The sequence below is a fragment of the Saccostrea cucullata genome, unplaced genomic scaffold, assembly GCF_032062105.1.
Source record: "Saccostrea cucullata isolate Sc308-1 unplaced genomic scaffold, CSIRO_AGI_Scuc_v1 ctg1349, whole genome shotgun sequence".
In the NCBI taxonomy this organism is placed as follows: Eukaryota; Metazoa; Mollusca; class Bivalvia; order Ostreida; family Ostreidae; genus Saccostrea; species Saccostrea cuccullata.
In genome coordinates, this window is record NW_026924468.1 from 172,501 (window position 1) to 188,757 (window position 16,257).

At 33.5% G+C, this 16,257-nt stretch overlaps 2 protein-coding genes across 3 annotated transcripts in view; both read right to left on the reverse strand.

The window, feature by feature from the left end:
- LOC134266507 (double-stranded RNA-specific editase 1-like) overlaps positions 1-509 on the reverse strand; it is a 20,818-nt gene extending 20,309 nt beyond the window's left edge. Inside the window, exon 1 of one of the 2 annotated variants that reach the window (XM_062748730.1) lies at positions 461-509. In XM_062748730.1, coding sequence (XP_062604714.1) covers positions 461-467 — 7 coding nt within the window. In that variant the 5' untranslated portion in view covers positions 468-509. The remainder of the gene's footprint in view (positions 1-460) is intronic. The other variant, XM_062748731.1, reaches the window with a different exon arrangement.
- Positions 510-1,784: 1,275 nt separating this feature from the next.
- LOC134266508 (X-ray repair cross-complementing protein 5-like) lies at positions 1,785-14,605 on the reverse strand. Its single transcript, XM_062748733.1, has 21 exons — positions 14,577-14,605; positions 14,254-14,367; positions 12,726-12,909; positions 12,547-12,595; positions 11,326-11,451; positions 10,760-10,921; positions 10,486-10,600; positions 7,374-7,506; positions 6,798-6,907; positions 6,451-6,513; positions 5,873-6,010; positions 5,485-5,593; positions 5,282-5,342; positions 4,932-5,007; positions 4,638-4,831; positions 4,243-4,333; positions 3,841-3,913; positions 3,587-3,699; positions 3,362-3,458; positions 2,637-2,776; positions 1,785-2,200 (listed from the first exon to the last, which is right to left on the reverse strand). Exons 1-21 carry the CDS (start codon positions 14,589-14,591, stop codon positions 2,186-2,188), a joined length of 2,178 nt encoding a protein of 725 aa, XP_062604717.1. The 5' UTR covers positions 14,592-14,605; the 3' UTR covers positions 1,785-2,185.
- Positions 14,606-16,257: the final 1,652 nt, after the last annotated feature.

Genomic DNA, 16,257 nt, shown 5'->3' on the forward strand with positions numbered 1-16,257 from the left:
ATATCTAGCTTAAATGAATAACACACAAGTCATCAATTTTATCAATAAAGTGAAAGTAAATGATAAACAGGCATAAATCCTACCAGTCACCTTTGTGAGCATTACAACACTCCCAAAGCTCACAGGTAGGATTTTTGCCTGATTATCATTTACTTTCACTTTATTGATAAAATTGACGAATCCTGTGTTTCAGTCTTTAGTTCTAGTCTTTCATTTACCACAGGCACCTAGGTGCCTGTGAAGCTGGCATGCTTAGTTATTTAGAGGTTTTTGTTTTTTTTTTAGTAAAAAAAAATTTACCGAAATTATTGGAATTTGAATCGCTTGTTTTATATTGGAAATTATAGCTATTTTTATCTCATAAATGTTTTCTCAGCAACAGATGTAAAATGTATATATTTATGCTCCCTATATTTAGATGCTGCAAGTGTACAAAATTGAGGGAAAAAGAAATATTTACCTTCCATTCTAGTTTCTACTTCGAAACTTGCTTTTCACTGAAAGGTGCGTTCGATTTTGCAAGTCGTACATAGAAATATTCGTTCGAAAATCTTTAGACCAGTCTTTTAAAGGCTATTTGAGAATTTAGTGTTCCTGTACGTTTTCAACAAAATCCAAAATGATTACCCTGGTAATTACCACTTCTAGCTTAAATCAAATATCTATAAAATTAAGAATTTTATTTAACTTGAATGTAAGAATGAAGCCTGCATTGCTTGACAACTGATTATTTTTAGTGTAAAAGAAGATTACAAAGAGTGATTAATCTGGAAAAAATCCATATTTAAACAAAACAAATTTATCTAATATGTGAAGAGGGCATAAAATAGGGACCCACAAGTTCCACAGGTGAGATCAGGTGCCTAGGAGGAGTAAGCATCCCCTGTGGACTGGTCATATCCACCTTGCACCTCATTCTTACATTCAAGTTAAATAAAATTCTTAATTTAATATATGGATTTTGTTGAAAACGTACAGGAACACTAAATTCTCAAATAGCCTTTAAAAGACTGGTCTAAAGATTTTTGAACGAATATTTCTATACACGACTTGCAACAATCGAATACATGTATTAAAATCCTGACCCACTCCTGAATTTCTTAAGAAATAAGGTATCATTTTTAAACATCTATCGGGATATAAATAGGGGTTGGTCACGAGATTAAATTCCATAAAGCCCGAAGGGCTTTATGATGAATTTAATCTTGTACCAACCCGTATTTATAGCTCGATAGGTGTTTTGAAATACCTTATTACTTATATTTACATTTGTGACTTATTCACTCTTTACATTTGCCTGATTGTGACTTTTCACGTGTGAAATGCATTATTTTTCAAACCCAACGGCATGTATGTACTCCACTGAATGCGCGTCGACCCTTTACGACATCACTGAGAAATTATGTCAAACGTTTATCCATACACACATCTATGACCTTTGACCCCGTACCTGTATTTATACAGTTATAGATACGCGTTGCTTTCAGTAGTGTTATATAAAGGAAAACATTTGCAAATGTAAATATATATCTAAAACCTTCAAATCATTGAACATTCTCTATATATCTAGGTACATAAGATACAAAGTGTTAATATTTTGAACACCTCTGATATGTCAACGTGATTTGGAAATCCCAATTACTTAACTTTTTAGGCATTTTACCCTTAATATATCAAATTCCTGGATACCTCAAAGTAACTGTTGTTCCTTGGTCCCTCTTGCACGAGTGACATTAAATGTAAAACTAACTTTCGACAGCCTTAGAATTCAAACAAAACAAACATTTCAATAGGTCCATATTTTTATTATTTTTAGTTTCATTTTTTTTTTTACAACCTTCAATACTAATATGTAGAAATGGACGACAACGCTTGTATGCTATTACAAGTTTTCTTATAGTAACAGTTCTAGGACTGTTGTCCACACTACACAGAAAGGTCCCCTATATAGATCAGTTACAATCTGTACAATGTTTCTCTAAGCCAAGAGAATCATAAACATGTATCTATTGCAGTTTTGGAGATCAGAACCAGAAGCTAGTTCAGCTACAGATTGTCAAGACTGTCTGTTTGTACAGATACAATGTAAGTAAACTGCCATATGTTTTCACTCCTTAAGAATTTATAGTCCTGTAGAAACAACACAAGCTGCCTGTATAAGCTTAACACTGTTGACTTGTACATCTCAAATCTGGTCCAACTGAAACACAAAAAGAATGAAATATCATTATTATCAACCAACTATTTTACATAAAAGTACTGATTTCCTCTTTCAGATCTGAATCCTAATTGTGAATTTGCATTCATATTCCCACCTACCTACCCTAATAAGACTGCCTTAAAATTTTGCAGTGTTAACTTTTCTCACAATAAAGCAATATTTCATTTAGTATAAACAGTGATAAACTACTTGCAGTAAATCATTATTACAGCATACAGCAAGGTAAATCTCATCAACTCACTGCAGTTAGTCTGAATAAATCTGATCTTTGTTACGCTCTTAAATTCTGATGGTCGCTGTACAAAGTACAGCAATCATCAGAATTTCTGAGCAGAACGAAGAACTGATTTTAATCAGATTGTCACTGTAGTAAAACATGTTCACAATAAACAAATAGGTAAATGTGATGACTCACTAAATCTTCAGCGTCATCACCCTCGGCCGGTGCCTGGGACGCCTCCTTCTTCTCCTCTTCCTCCGTAGTGAAGGCCTTCGCTTCCTCAAGCGTCACTCGGCTGTCCTCACTTTCTGTCTTAGTGATCAAACCAAGCTTCTCTAAATACAAATACAACTTCTCATTAATCATTTTCTCTTAGTCTCTTTTCCTCTGGCCCCCTCCCCCTCCATGACCTGCCCATGAATAGCATTTGCATACTGGACATAGGCCAACTCATTGTTACTATCCCAAGTCATGAAAATTCTATCATCCTTCACTTGATTACAAAAGAGTAACTGTGTTGTTGTGACTTCTATAACAGTGTTTTTCTTGTTTAAGAATAATCACATATCTTCCTCTTTCAACGTTAAGTTTATGGGCTGATTTGCCAAAAACCTTTTTATTTTTTATAGTAATATTACTACAGTATCTGAAGCTTTACCATTTACAAATAACCCCAAAATATAGTAACAGACTAAATCTAAATAACAAATCCAAATGTTGGGGTACACAAATCAAATACAATATACAAAATGTACTAAAAGACACAGCACAATAATTAATGTGGAAAAACAGAAAATGGTGATTGACTGTTTAATACTTTACCCAGTTGTAAATGATTACAGAAAAAAACTTTTAAATCTTCTACCACATTTAAGTAAGCTATATTTATTTCATTAGCAATGAGAAAACCTGAATTTTACCGTCTACAATCAATTCCCAGAAATCTCGTCTTCCTTTCTCTATCAGGAAATCCTTGAACTTTTTCATAAAATTATTGTACAGTGTGGGCTCTGACTTCTGAATAAAATTAAAACAATTATTATTATATGTTTACAAATATTATCATTTTTAATTTCAAGGTCAAATTGAACCACGTAAAAGGCTAGTACTTGAAGAAAGCTATTGCTCTGATAATTCATGATTACCTTTACAGATTGTTCCCGCAGGGCTTTTAAGCAGTCTGATGCCTTTCCATAAAACTGGGGTCCGAAGGAATCTGTCACTAGCTGTTCCACACGCTGCTGCATCTGTTTAGAGGCTGAAAAGATAAAAAATGGCACAGTGCGTACAGTGAGACAGTTATAATTTTTACAACTTACGAATGTTAGTGGATTCAAAACTGAATATAGAGATTTATTAATTGTGCCTAATGAGGATTTAATAAATACTAGTAGCTGACCTTCCTCGAATCTATCCGCGTCTCTCTGGTTAATGAGTGTGATAAAATCATCCACTGGAGTCACTGTGCCAACCTATAATGTCAAATAAAATGCATAAAATTATCACTAATAATTTCAACATAAAATGTTCATGAAAAAAGAAAACATTAGACACTAGAGTAACATTGTTTAGCAATAAAATACCGTAAAAGTGGAATATTCAGTAAGATGAAAATAAATTTATTTAACTTGAAAAATTGGTATTTGATTTTAGAGGAAAGAGATCTCAAGATACCTAGAAATATAATGGTAACCTTCCGTAAGGATATTGTTAGCAATATTTAATTTTAGCGATCTCTATACCCTTGCTAAAAATACCAACATTGAATCCTCTCTAAATTGTCTGCATTATACACTCTCACCTCTGTGACATCTGCCTTTGTCATGCCTGCTAAGCCACCTCCCAGGTCATCATCTAACTTAATCTTCTTCGATGACGGCTCCTCCTCTTCTCTGAAACAGTAATTTTCAATAAGTATTACAGTTACTTTAATTTTCAGTGAATAGAGAAGTGAAGAGTACACTAGCGCAGCACATGGATACTGACTTTAACAACAATACATTTTCCTGTATTTAAAGTTTAGCATATGAAATGAATTCATAATTTTTATTTTTCTTTTGAAAGTTCTGACATCCCATTTAAGGTTGGTTTGCAATAACATAAGATGTGGCAAGATAAATTCATTGATGACAGATTATCTTAAATTTTGGACAGTTATGGTATTGATATTTGTAATGAGTTTGGACAGGTACTCACTTTTGTTTAAACATATTCTCTCCTGTTTTGTCCTCCTTCTTCTTGACGACTTCTAATTTAAACAGCTCCTTGATCTTGTCACACTGGGCCTCGCATCGCGTCACGACTTCCTGGGGAGGCTTCAGGGAATTCGCTATCAGGGGCGATAACTCAGGAAGAGGTTCGTGTGGTTCTAAAGCGCGATGTTGTAGACACTGTATACAGAAATTATAAACACCAATAAACCTGGTTTATGATATGATTTTCATTATTAGGTTATTGATGGGAAAATTTTTTGTTAAATCTAAATGATACCTGATAAAGTCTTTGAAAATAAGGATTAAATATTAACTTGGGTTTTAATGCTTCTGTTTTTTCTCCATCTTCATCTCTGAAAAAATGAATGAATCACGAAACCTTAATGCAATCCTATTTTATGCTAATTTTGTAGAACAGAGATATTTTCTGGTTGTTAAAGAAGCAATTTATGTACTAAATACATCACTTGAAGAATTTTTCTCATATTTTGTGACATTCTCTGAATGTGCAATTCTCTAAATCTTGATTTATGATACTCAAGGATCTCAAAGGTATTCAAGATATAGGTTTATGAGATACCAAAGTTCAACTGTGGCTGAGGTTCTGTAAGAGAAATCTGTACTTACTCTGCAGCTTGTGAGAGATCTGTTTCATTAATTAACTCATTTATGGCCTCTAGTTGTGCATCTGAAATATTCAACAACACAAATACAGTGTACCGGCCTCATTGCATACATATATTTTCCCATCCATATGGGGTATCTTTTTTTATATAAACATTACCTTTTAACTTTTACAATTACCTGTTAGTTTTTATTCCTTTATTTACCTGTGGGTTTATACTTTTTGTTTGCCTGTGTTTCCCCTTTCAGTGGCAGTGAACCAAATGTGTACTGTCTAATGTCCTCCATGAAAGGCAGCTCTACATAAATCAGGCACTGAAAAAAAATATTCAGAACTATCAACTTTATAGTTTTTTTTTTTAGTGACTAATTCATGCATCAAGATAACATAAGATCAAAAGATTAAGATTATCCATTAGAAATGCTTTTGATAAATTTAAGTAAATGTACAATAAATGCTTTATTCTTACTAAATTGGTACACATTTTAAGTGTTTGGTATATTGAGTTTATGACCCCTCCTATAAACCTGACTGGGTTAGGTTACCTCGTAAGAAGATTTTATAACGCACATTAAAGGTCTGTCCCTCCTTACCTCATAAGAAGACTTTATGTGTGGCATCAGGCACCCCAGTTTGGGGGCTGTGGCAGCACTGTACACTTTCCTGACAATCATAGCCATATTAGTTTCATACAAGGCATTAATTACGGCAGAAAGGGCCACCACTGCAGCCTAAATAAGAATATAAATGTAAAATTATCAAATAAAGAAATACAGTGTATGTTCTTGCCATGATGTTGACAGTAAGAGATTATAAAAGCGGTTTATTGTATGTATATAGAAGTCTGTATGTTGTTTGGTAAGTGTCCAGGAGTAACCCAGGTCCTGGGGATAATCTAAACCTAACATTAGTAGAGGCTCACGATAATCTTACAATCTGTCTTCTTGGTGACCAGAAGTAAACTTAAGACCGAGTTATGAAATGTTTAAAATGGTCACAATTTTCTAAGATAACCCTCATATTACGCATTTTACATTCAAATTAAAAGAAAATGAAGTTTGAAACCTTTGCTACAATAGCTCTCTTAAATCTACAAGTTGACATGTATTCTGAATTTTGTGAAATAGTTGAATCAGAAGTTATCATAATGTGTTCTTTCTGCGAACCTTACCTCATCATCTTTGTCGGCCACAACATAATGTGTGTTGTCTCCCATGAAATGATGTCTCTTTATCTGTCAAAAGAACATTACTCTGTATTATACAGGTACTGTCAAACCATGCTATCTCAAACTCAACAGAACAGAAAACATGTGATATCAGAAAATTCAAGATATTCAGAGCAAAATACTTAGTTCTTGGGACTTGCAAAACACTTTGACAGTGGTTCTGAAAACTAACTTGAGCTTTCATCTGAGTAATTTAAAAATATCTGTCCAAAAATGAAACCACTGAAAGTTCTTCAAAGGAAAAAATTATACAAGTATTTACTGTCATGGAAAGTCCACTAATTTCTTACATTTTCTGCCTTAGTGAAGCCGAGAGTCTTTAGGCACTTTTCTGCCTTGTACTTCATGTTGAGTTTGTCGTCCTCCGACATTGGAACTAGCGTCGTCCCATATCTGTGACCTGAGACAGATAAACTAAATTAATTTATAGAATGAATCAAAATATAGATTTGGTACATTAATATTTAAGCATTTGCATCTAAAATTTGATATTTGAGGTAAAATGTTAATAATCCAGAACTGATCTACTGTAGAATCATTTAAATTTCCAGAGGTTCAGTCCTTGTGGGAAAGCAAATTTTTTAATGGTTTGCATGGACTTAATTTCATGGATAACTCGTGGATACAATTGTACAACTTATAGATTCAATGGATCAATACACAATAAAGGAATTGTTTGTGGGGATGTGAATTCTTGGACTAGAGTGATCCACAAAAAGGAGGAATATTGATCTCCCACTATCAACGATAATTCCACAGTATAAAGTGGACAGTGAACATGCTGATTTTGTGGAAAAGAATGTTTTTATTTTTTTTTCATAATTGAGACCGATTCTCTTGAAGTAGAACATATAACTTAGATTGACCTTCCACGATATCCTCTTTCTCCACCTCTGTTTCCTCCTCGTCGTTTTTGTGGTACGTTCTCAGCGTGTCTATCGCCGCGTCCTCATCCTTGGCGTACACCTTCTTAAAGCTCTTCACTTTAAAGTCCTTTATCTGTTGTACACCACAGGGTATTAGATATAAAACTGCATTCAATGTATTATATAAGCAGACAGGTATTTGACCTAGTTTACCTTGATGTATTTGCAGTTATTTGACCTACTTTACCTTGATGTATATGACCTAGTTTGCCTTGATATATGAGCAGACTTTACCTAGTTTATCTTGATGTAAAAGCAGTTATATGACCTAGTTTACCTTGCACATGAGCTCTGACTTGACTTAGTTTTTCTTACCTTGATATAAGAACAGACAGGCATCTGACCTAGTTTACCTTGATTTAAGAACAGACAGGTATCTGACCAAGTTTACCTTGATGTAAGAACAGATAGGTATCTGACCTAGTTTACCTTGATGTAAGAACAGACAGGTATCTGACCTAGTTTACCTTGATTTAAGAACAGACAGGTATCTGACCTAGTTTACCTTGATGAAGGAACAGACAGGTATCTCACCTAGTTTACCTTGATGTAAGAACAGACAGGTATATGACCTAGTTTACCTTGATGTAAGAACAGACAGGTATCTGACCAAGTTTACCTTGATGTAAGAACAGACAGGTATCTGACCTAGTTTACCTTGATGTAAGAACAGACAGGTATCTGACCAAGTTTACCTTGATGTAAGAACAGACAGGTATCTGACCTAGTTTACCTTAAAGGTACTTGGACACAGATTTGAAGTTAATATTTTCTCATTTTTTCTGTAAAATGTCACGAATTATATATTTTAATAGCATTTCACACAAAAATGAATTAAAAATCTTATTTCATTTAAAAGTTATTAAAACTTTAAATTTTTTGGCGGATTTGATTGACACATCCTTGCACTTTCACAAATTTTAACTTTGTTCTTAATCCTTAGGAAAAGTGGCAATTTTGATGTGTTTTAATGAGAAATATTAAAAGTTTTATCAAGAAAAATAATTTTATTCAGAGTAGAAATGTTAGAAAGCAAAACACCTTCACAAGTATCGTCATTCCGAACTAAGAGATGCGTACAGAGTTTAGCAAATCGAGCACGCTCGTGTTATGTACACAGTTTTTGTAAACAGGGCTCGAGTTCTGTTATTGTTTATATTTAGAATTCACCGGGTGTGTTCAATCGTCACAGTCTGCTTACCACAACTGCACGGACTGACAATATATTGTGTGTTTGTTTTGCTTTCGAACATGTCTACTCTGAATTTTCTGGATTATAGTATTAATATTTTTCATTTATACAAAACGAGATTGCCACTTTTCCTAAGGATTAAGAATAAATAAAATTTGTGAGAGTGCAAGGATATGTCAATCAAGCCCGCAGAAAAATTTGAAATTTCAATATCTTTTAAACGAAATAAGATTTTTAATTAATTTTTGTGTGAAATGCTATTAAAATATATAAGTCGTAATATTATAGAGAAAATAATAACTTCAAATCTGTGTCCAAGTACCTTTAATGTAGGAACAGACAGGTATCTGACCAAGTTTACCTTGATGTAAGAATAGACAGGTATCTGACCTAGTTTACCTTGATATAAGAACAGACAGGTATCTGACCTAGTTTACCTTGATTTAAGAACAGACAGGTATCTGACCTAGTTTACCTTGTAGGAACAGACAGGTATCTGACCTAGTTTACCTTGATGTAAGAACAGACAGGTATCTGACCAAGTTTACCTTGATGTAAGAACAGACAGGTATCTGACCTAGTTTACCTTAAAGGTACTTGGACACAGATTTGAAGTTAATATTTTCTCATTTTTTCTGTAAAATGTCACGAATTATATATTTTAATAGCATTTCACACAAAAATGAATTAAAAATCTTATTTCATTTAAAAGTTATTAAAACTTTAAATTTTTTGGCGGATTTGATTGACACATCCTTGCACTTTCACAAATTTTAACTTTGTTCTTAATCCTTAGGAAAAGTGGCAATTTTGATGTGTTTTAATGAGAAATATTAAAAGTTTTATCAAGAAAAATAATTTTATTCAGAGTAGAAATGTTAGAAAGCAAAACACCTTCACAAGTATCGTCATTCCGAACTAAGAGATGCGTACAGAGTTTAGCAAATCGAGCACGCTCGTGTTATGTACACAGTTTTTGTAAACAGGGCTCGAGTTCTGTTATTGTTTATATTTAGAATTCACCGGGTGCGTTCAATCATCACAATCTGCTTACCACAACTGCACGGACTGACAATATATTGAGTGTTTGTTTTGCTTTCGAACATGTCTACTCTGAATTTTCTGGATTATAGTATTAATATTTTTCATTTATACAAAACGAGATTGCCACTTTTCCTAAGGATTAAGAATAAAATAAAATTTGTGAGAGTGCAAGGATATGTCAATCAAGCCCGCAGAAAAATTTGAAATTTCAATATCTTTTAAACGAAATAAGATTTTTAATTAATTTTTGTGTGAAATGCTATTAAAATATATAAGTCGTAATATTATAGAGAAAATAATAACTTCAAATCTGTGTCCAAGTACCTTTAATGTAGGAACAGACAGGTATCTGACCAAGTTTACCTTGATGTAAGAACAGACATGTATCTGACCTAGTTTACCTTGATATAAGAACAGACAGGTATCTGACCTAGTTTACCTTGTAGGAACAGACAGGTATCTGACCTAGTTTACCTTGATGTAAGAACAGACAGGTATCTGACCAAGTTTACCTTGATGTAAGAACAGACAGGTATATGACCTAGTTTACCTTGATGTAAGAACAGACAGATATCTGACCAAGTTTACCTTGATGTAAGAACAGACAGGTATCTGACCAAGTTTACCTTGATCTAAGAACAGACAGATATCTGACCAAGTTTACCTTGATGTAAGAACAGACAGGTATCTGACCAAGTTTACCTTGATATAAGAACAGACAGGTATCTGACCAAATTTACCTTGATATAAGAACAGACAGGTATCTGACCAAGTTTACCTTGATCTAAGAACAGACAGGTATCTGACCAAATTTACCTTGATATAAGAACAGACAGGTATCTTGACATCAGAGGTGACCTCCAGCTGGACTTTCCATGGAGTTGGCCGGACTTGTCTCATTTGGAAGTAGCTCAGAGCTGGTAGTGCCTCACTGCAAGGTGAATGTTCAATTACAGCTAAGTACTTTTATGTAAAATTATACCTGTTTATTCTATTAATAATCCCCTACCTGAAGTTGTAACACTCGCCCTCCACTTCCATATACTTTGATGTAAAATTATTCCTGTTTTTTCTATTTATAACCCCCTACCTGAAGTTGTAACACTCCCCCTCCACTTCCTCTAGGATCCTCCTCAGCATGGCCTCTCCCTCCCGCTGCTGACGGGTCTTGGCCTTCTGATGTCCGTTAGCGGCACCGCTCGGTCCCGGCTTCTCACTGTCATCATCCTCATCATCGTCAATATCAGGCCCTCTGTAAACATACAATACTGTATAAATGGAAAATTTTGCCCCATTTTATTTTCTCGTATTTCCCCCCATCCTCAGTTGGTAAGACTTTAAAATGAGGGGAATTCAAAGAATACATTGTAATTTCTTAAAAAGAACTTTGACTAGGTGAATAAAATGTGGCAATATTTGTCTATACATGTATCAGGTTCTTTGTAAATGTATCTTTTTCAGGTCATATGGTATCATATGTTAACATTGAACTTGTAAACACTCAGAACCTCTATAATGACAAACAAAATTTTAACCACTTTAATTAAATCCTATACAGTTAACAGAAACATCTTGTCACATTTGTAAGATTCATTATATATAGGTTCCTCTAAAAATCTGAATTTCTGCCCATACTCCTCATTCTCCGACACTTACATGACATTGAGTTCAGTCCCTGAATTCTTGATCCCGGCGATAATGGTATCAATCTGGTCTTTACCAAACTCTCCTCCCAGGTCTGACAGCAGAATTAGTCGCTTTGATCCAAAACCCTTCTTCCCTCTGAAATAGGCAGAAAATTCTCTTAACATATATTTCATGATGTGCCAGTTTGATATACCGGTAAATGGTTTACATGCTGTAGAAAGGAAATGGCTGTGTAAGTAAAATTTTTGCAGATTTCAAGTGTTTATCATGAAATATTCCATTCCAATGTCTTTAGCAGAACCCAACAACTCTTAATTTTCAAAAATAAAATCCTCCTGGAATAAGATATTACTTAAAAATTGTTTAATAAATTTTAAACTCAATGTCCTCACATCAAAAATTTGAATAGAATTTAGGATTGTTTTAGTCATAATTAAGTTAACAGGACTTTGCAGTTTTATATTTTTGAATACCTGTCACCCTCATAGCAGGTAATTTCAAGAATTTGTATTAAAAGCATATATTTCATGATGTGCCAGTTTGATATACCGGTAAATGGTTTACATGCTGTAGAAAGGAAATGGCTGTGTAAGTAAAATTTTTGCAGATTTCAAGTGTTTATCATGAAATATTCCATTCCAATGTCTTTAGCAGAACCCAACAACTCTTAATTTTCAAAAATAAAATCCTCCTGGAATAAGATATTACTTAAAAATTGTTTAATAAATTTTAAACTCAATGTCCTCACATCAAAAATTTGAATAGAATTTAGGATTGTTTTAGTCATAATTAAGTTAACAGGACTTTGCAGTTTTATATTTTTGAATACCTGTCACCCTCATAGCAGGTAATTTCAAGAATTTGTATTAAAAGCATTGATATTTCAAAATAGTATAGCAACATTAAACTATTCATGTTGAGTAGACATAAAATTAATAAGAATCCTTGATTAAAAAAAATCCACCTGTGAATGATTTTTTCATCGATTTCTGTCGGGCAGACACATGGACTGAGTGAGCACTATGCACAGTGTATCAACAATTTCATCTTTTTCATATTGTAAATACTGTAAACATTTTAGATTTGGCTGTGTATTCTTTTTATAACTTGTTCAAAAATCGATTTCCGCAAAATATTGTACAAGCTAAATATAATACATTTACAGTATGTGAATGAAATAGAGTACCATGATTACAAGATGTATTCATTAAGAGTGTGCTATTTACGTACTGTGTTGCATTCACCAGATGATCCATGGCAACCACTAGTGCATCAATAACTGAACAAAATTAAGGGAAAGTATATGCTTAATAGACAAAGGAAATAAGTGTCTTGTAACCTTTCATTTTTTTGCAAAATATATCTCATCTGAATTTTTTTTATCATTACAGTTATCAACAAAAGGATACAATCTGCAGACATATTGCTGGGCGTTATGTCATTCTGAACCTGCTGAAGGAAGTCGAAGTCAACCACTCCGAGGGGCCGTACAATGCTGATATTCTCGTAGCTTTCACCGTCAGCCAGTGGGTTATCAGTGGTTGGCGTCCCAAACAAAACCAGACTGACTTCATCTTTGGATTCTGAGAACATCTGAAAAGATATAAAAACACTGAATTTTCTTGTAGAAATAATGATTTCTTTGCAATATATAAAAGCTATGGAAATAAATATCTGAAAAAATAACTACAAAAAAATTTACCAACTGCCATCCTTCAAATGGGAATGCAATTCCTTGACTATAGGTCTGTGTTTCAATCATTTCAAAGCAGTTCTGGGTTTTAATTACTAGACGGAATGTTTTATAGTTAAAATGATAAATCATTAAATGTCCTACAAACCAGGTTTAACAAATAAATTAATTCTGTGTATTAGCAATGTAGTAAAGAAGAAATGGGAGATAACTCTAACTCAGTGCATATTCTATGTTCTGAACATAAACAGGTGTGTAAATCTGAAGCGAGAAAAAAAAAAATTGAAAGATTGTTAAATTTTCATCTTTAGATGGATTTTTTTTTTTTTAGGTTAAAGGGCATACAGGACCTCAAAAAGACTTTTAAGAAGTTTTTAATTTGGTAGTTATTTTCAGTGCAAATCCTTTTGTTTTCTTCTAGCTGCAGAACTGTAGCTCTCCAAAAAAAAATATATTGACAGACTGGGGAGCTACAGTGCCACCCATTGAAAAAAGTGTATATTTATTGCACACAACAAAAAGGTCGCTGTTTGTCAATTCATTTCTCTATGATTTTAAAACTTTCAGCTCAATATATTACTAACCATGATCCTTACATATTTTTTCATTGATTCCACAACAAAACTTTCAATATGACAGTATACTTCATAGAGGAGTAAGGAATTTATTGATATCTATTTTTTTTTTACAATTGAAGTCAGAATGTACAGTAATTAATGCAGAAGTGAGTGCAACTTTTTTGCGCAATAAATATACAGGATTTTTTTTCTATGGGTGGAACTGTAGCTTTTCTGGTTGTCCATCCCATCTTTTTTTCAGGCCAGTGAGCTACAGATCTACAGCTATTCTTCTTCAAAATCATTTCGGAGTGATTTTGCAATTTTTTGCTACATTGCAAGTATATAGGAGGCATTCTAACTGTTGTTAGGGCTTGTCCTGAGACACAGTTAGATTATTCTAACTAAGACTAAGATTTTAATTAGATACATGCACATGATACATGCAAGTAAATTCCATCACCTAGTGACCTACATCCCATTAAAATGTTTGGGTTTTTTTTCATTTAACTTTTCAAATGAAAAAAAATCGAATTTACAAACGATCCATTTTTTTTCTTTGGAGTCAAATGACCGGTTTAAATTTGCAACATAAAACTTGGCAACATATCGTCAACATAGACTGACGATTCACTGCCGGATTTATGGCCACTCGAGGATAATGTTTACAACAAACACAAAGACAACCTTCCTCTGTAGTATCATCTTGATGGCATCCACCGCTGTCTGCAATGGGGTCTCCTCACCCGGGGGTGCATTATTCATAGAAGGACCAATGTCCAGCACAATCGCTATGGCTTCCTGAAGTAAAAGAATGCAATAGTACACAACATCGCAGACGGTATTTCAAAGTCACTTAAAATTCAATTTTTTACCAAATATTATTTCATGACAGTTCCTCATAAAGATTGTATACTTGTTTATCATCAACTTTAATATTTACCAAAAAAGTATAATTCAAAACATGTTAAATATTTGGGAAAAAATAATAAAATCTAAATCAGCTTTACTTTATTTGCCGCCATGACCGCCAACTTCCGGTTTTTCGTTTTCAATAATTCGTTCATAACTGTATTCGCGTATTTCTCTTTCTTTTGACGAACTTTTTTTGCTTGTTCCTCTCCTATACGATTAATACCCTTCAATTTTCTCGAACACATATTGGAAGTTAATCTTCTTATATTGCTTATCATGTAGGTCTAACAGTATTTCAAATTTATTTACAAAACGGTAACTATCATTAAAGGGTAACAACTCATGAACCTCTGACAATATTTGCTTTTATGTTATAATATTATTATTATTGAATCTCATCCTAAGTTTCAATAAATTAAAGAATTCAATTCTATCTTATTTTAAAAAGATTTTTTTAATTTTATGTTTTTAATCGTTTATTATTTGTTTTAATTTCTATCCTGGTCACGGCACCAATTTAGGCCGACATTTTTCCACGAGTGATCATTCAATTATATATAATTTTCAAATCATACCAGTATTTAAATCATTTTAGTATTAATTAATCATAGCCGAACGAAGTAAAAGTGTTTACCTTCCTTTGTATGAGACTCATTTCGGATGAGTTTTCAGGCTAAAACAGATTCACCCTACATATGAAAGCAATAAGTCCAACACTGACAAATGCATGAATGATGAATATGAATGAAATGATCTTTTGTCCTTTATGTAGAATAATTGATCTTAATTTGTTGCCAATTTAAAGCTTTTGAGCAGCAAAATTTTCAAATTCCATGGTTTTTATAATAACATCGTTTGGAACATCATCTCAAGCCACGGTGAGTCCACATTATAACTCTCCCCAGTGCATTTCGATCCTGTTGCAACGATTTGTTCCAAATACGACGTATTTCTTTAGATCGTATTTTGACTGACAGGCTTCCTATCAAATGTTAGACTAGTGTATTATACTGTATCCCGTGGCTCAGTGCGAGTGTAACAAGGCGACAGAGGATGCATGCTCGTCCTAGGCACCTAACTTGTGAACAGGATCCCAGGAAATACCAGAATTGGGATCTAGGAATGGTAAACATTCCCTGTTGACCGGTCACACTTGCAATGAGTCCCACATATTGAACAAGTAGTCAAGTTCACTGTTCAGTACTAAATCAAAGGTCTAACGATTGGTTTGAAACAAGTCAGCTAAAATACCACCCAATTGATCGGTTACTAGTATATTTGTTTACAAAGACAAAATAACGACTATAGAATTTATACAATGTTAATTGATGAAATCTCTGTAACATCAACTAATCTTTGGGTAGCTTATAGCTTCATGCTCCCTAGGCAAGGTACCATGGGTACAAAGCTATAATTACCAAAAATACTGCATGTGTATATTTCTAGTATTTCCCAAAACTTGCCCTAACACAAAGATACAGTCCTTCAATTTAAATTAAAATAATGAAAATAATAAACTACAGTTAGAAGATTATTTGATTTATGACTGGTGTTTGAGATTAATTGAATGTTTTGTTTAATATTAATACGCAGTACTGAATATACATATATCTGTAAACGAGGCAGCCTATTGACAGACAAGTTGAGAAAAGAAAAACATCATCAGACTCGTTCAAAGTCATCATTTCGCAAGTTCTATGGTCGATTCAATGACTTTGTGATGTTGTCAGCAAATGTACAATCTATCATTACGTCAAATGCCAACTGACGTTTTTC

Bases quoted from the DNA above. Each gene is read 5' to 3' on its own strand.
- LOC134266508 (XM_062748733.1), bottom strand. The intron at 5,008-5,281 runs GTAAGTACAGAT...TCATTTTTTCAG, and splicing joins GATCTCTCACAAGCTGCAGA to AGATGAAGATGGAGAAAAAA. The intron at 4,832-4,931 runs GTATCATTTAGA...TTCTGTATACAG, and splicing joins ATTTTCAAAGACTTTATCAG to TGTCTACAACATCGCGCTTT.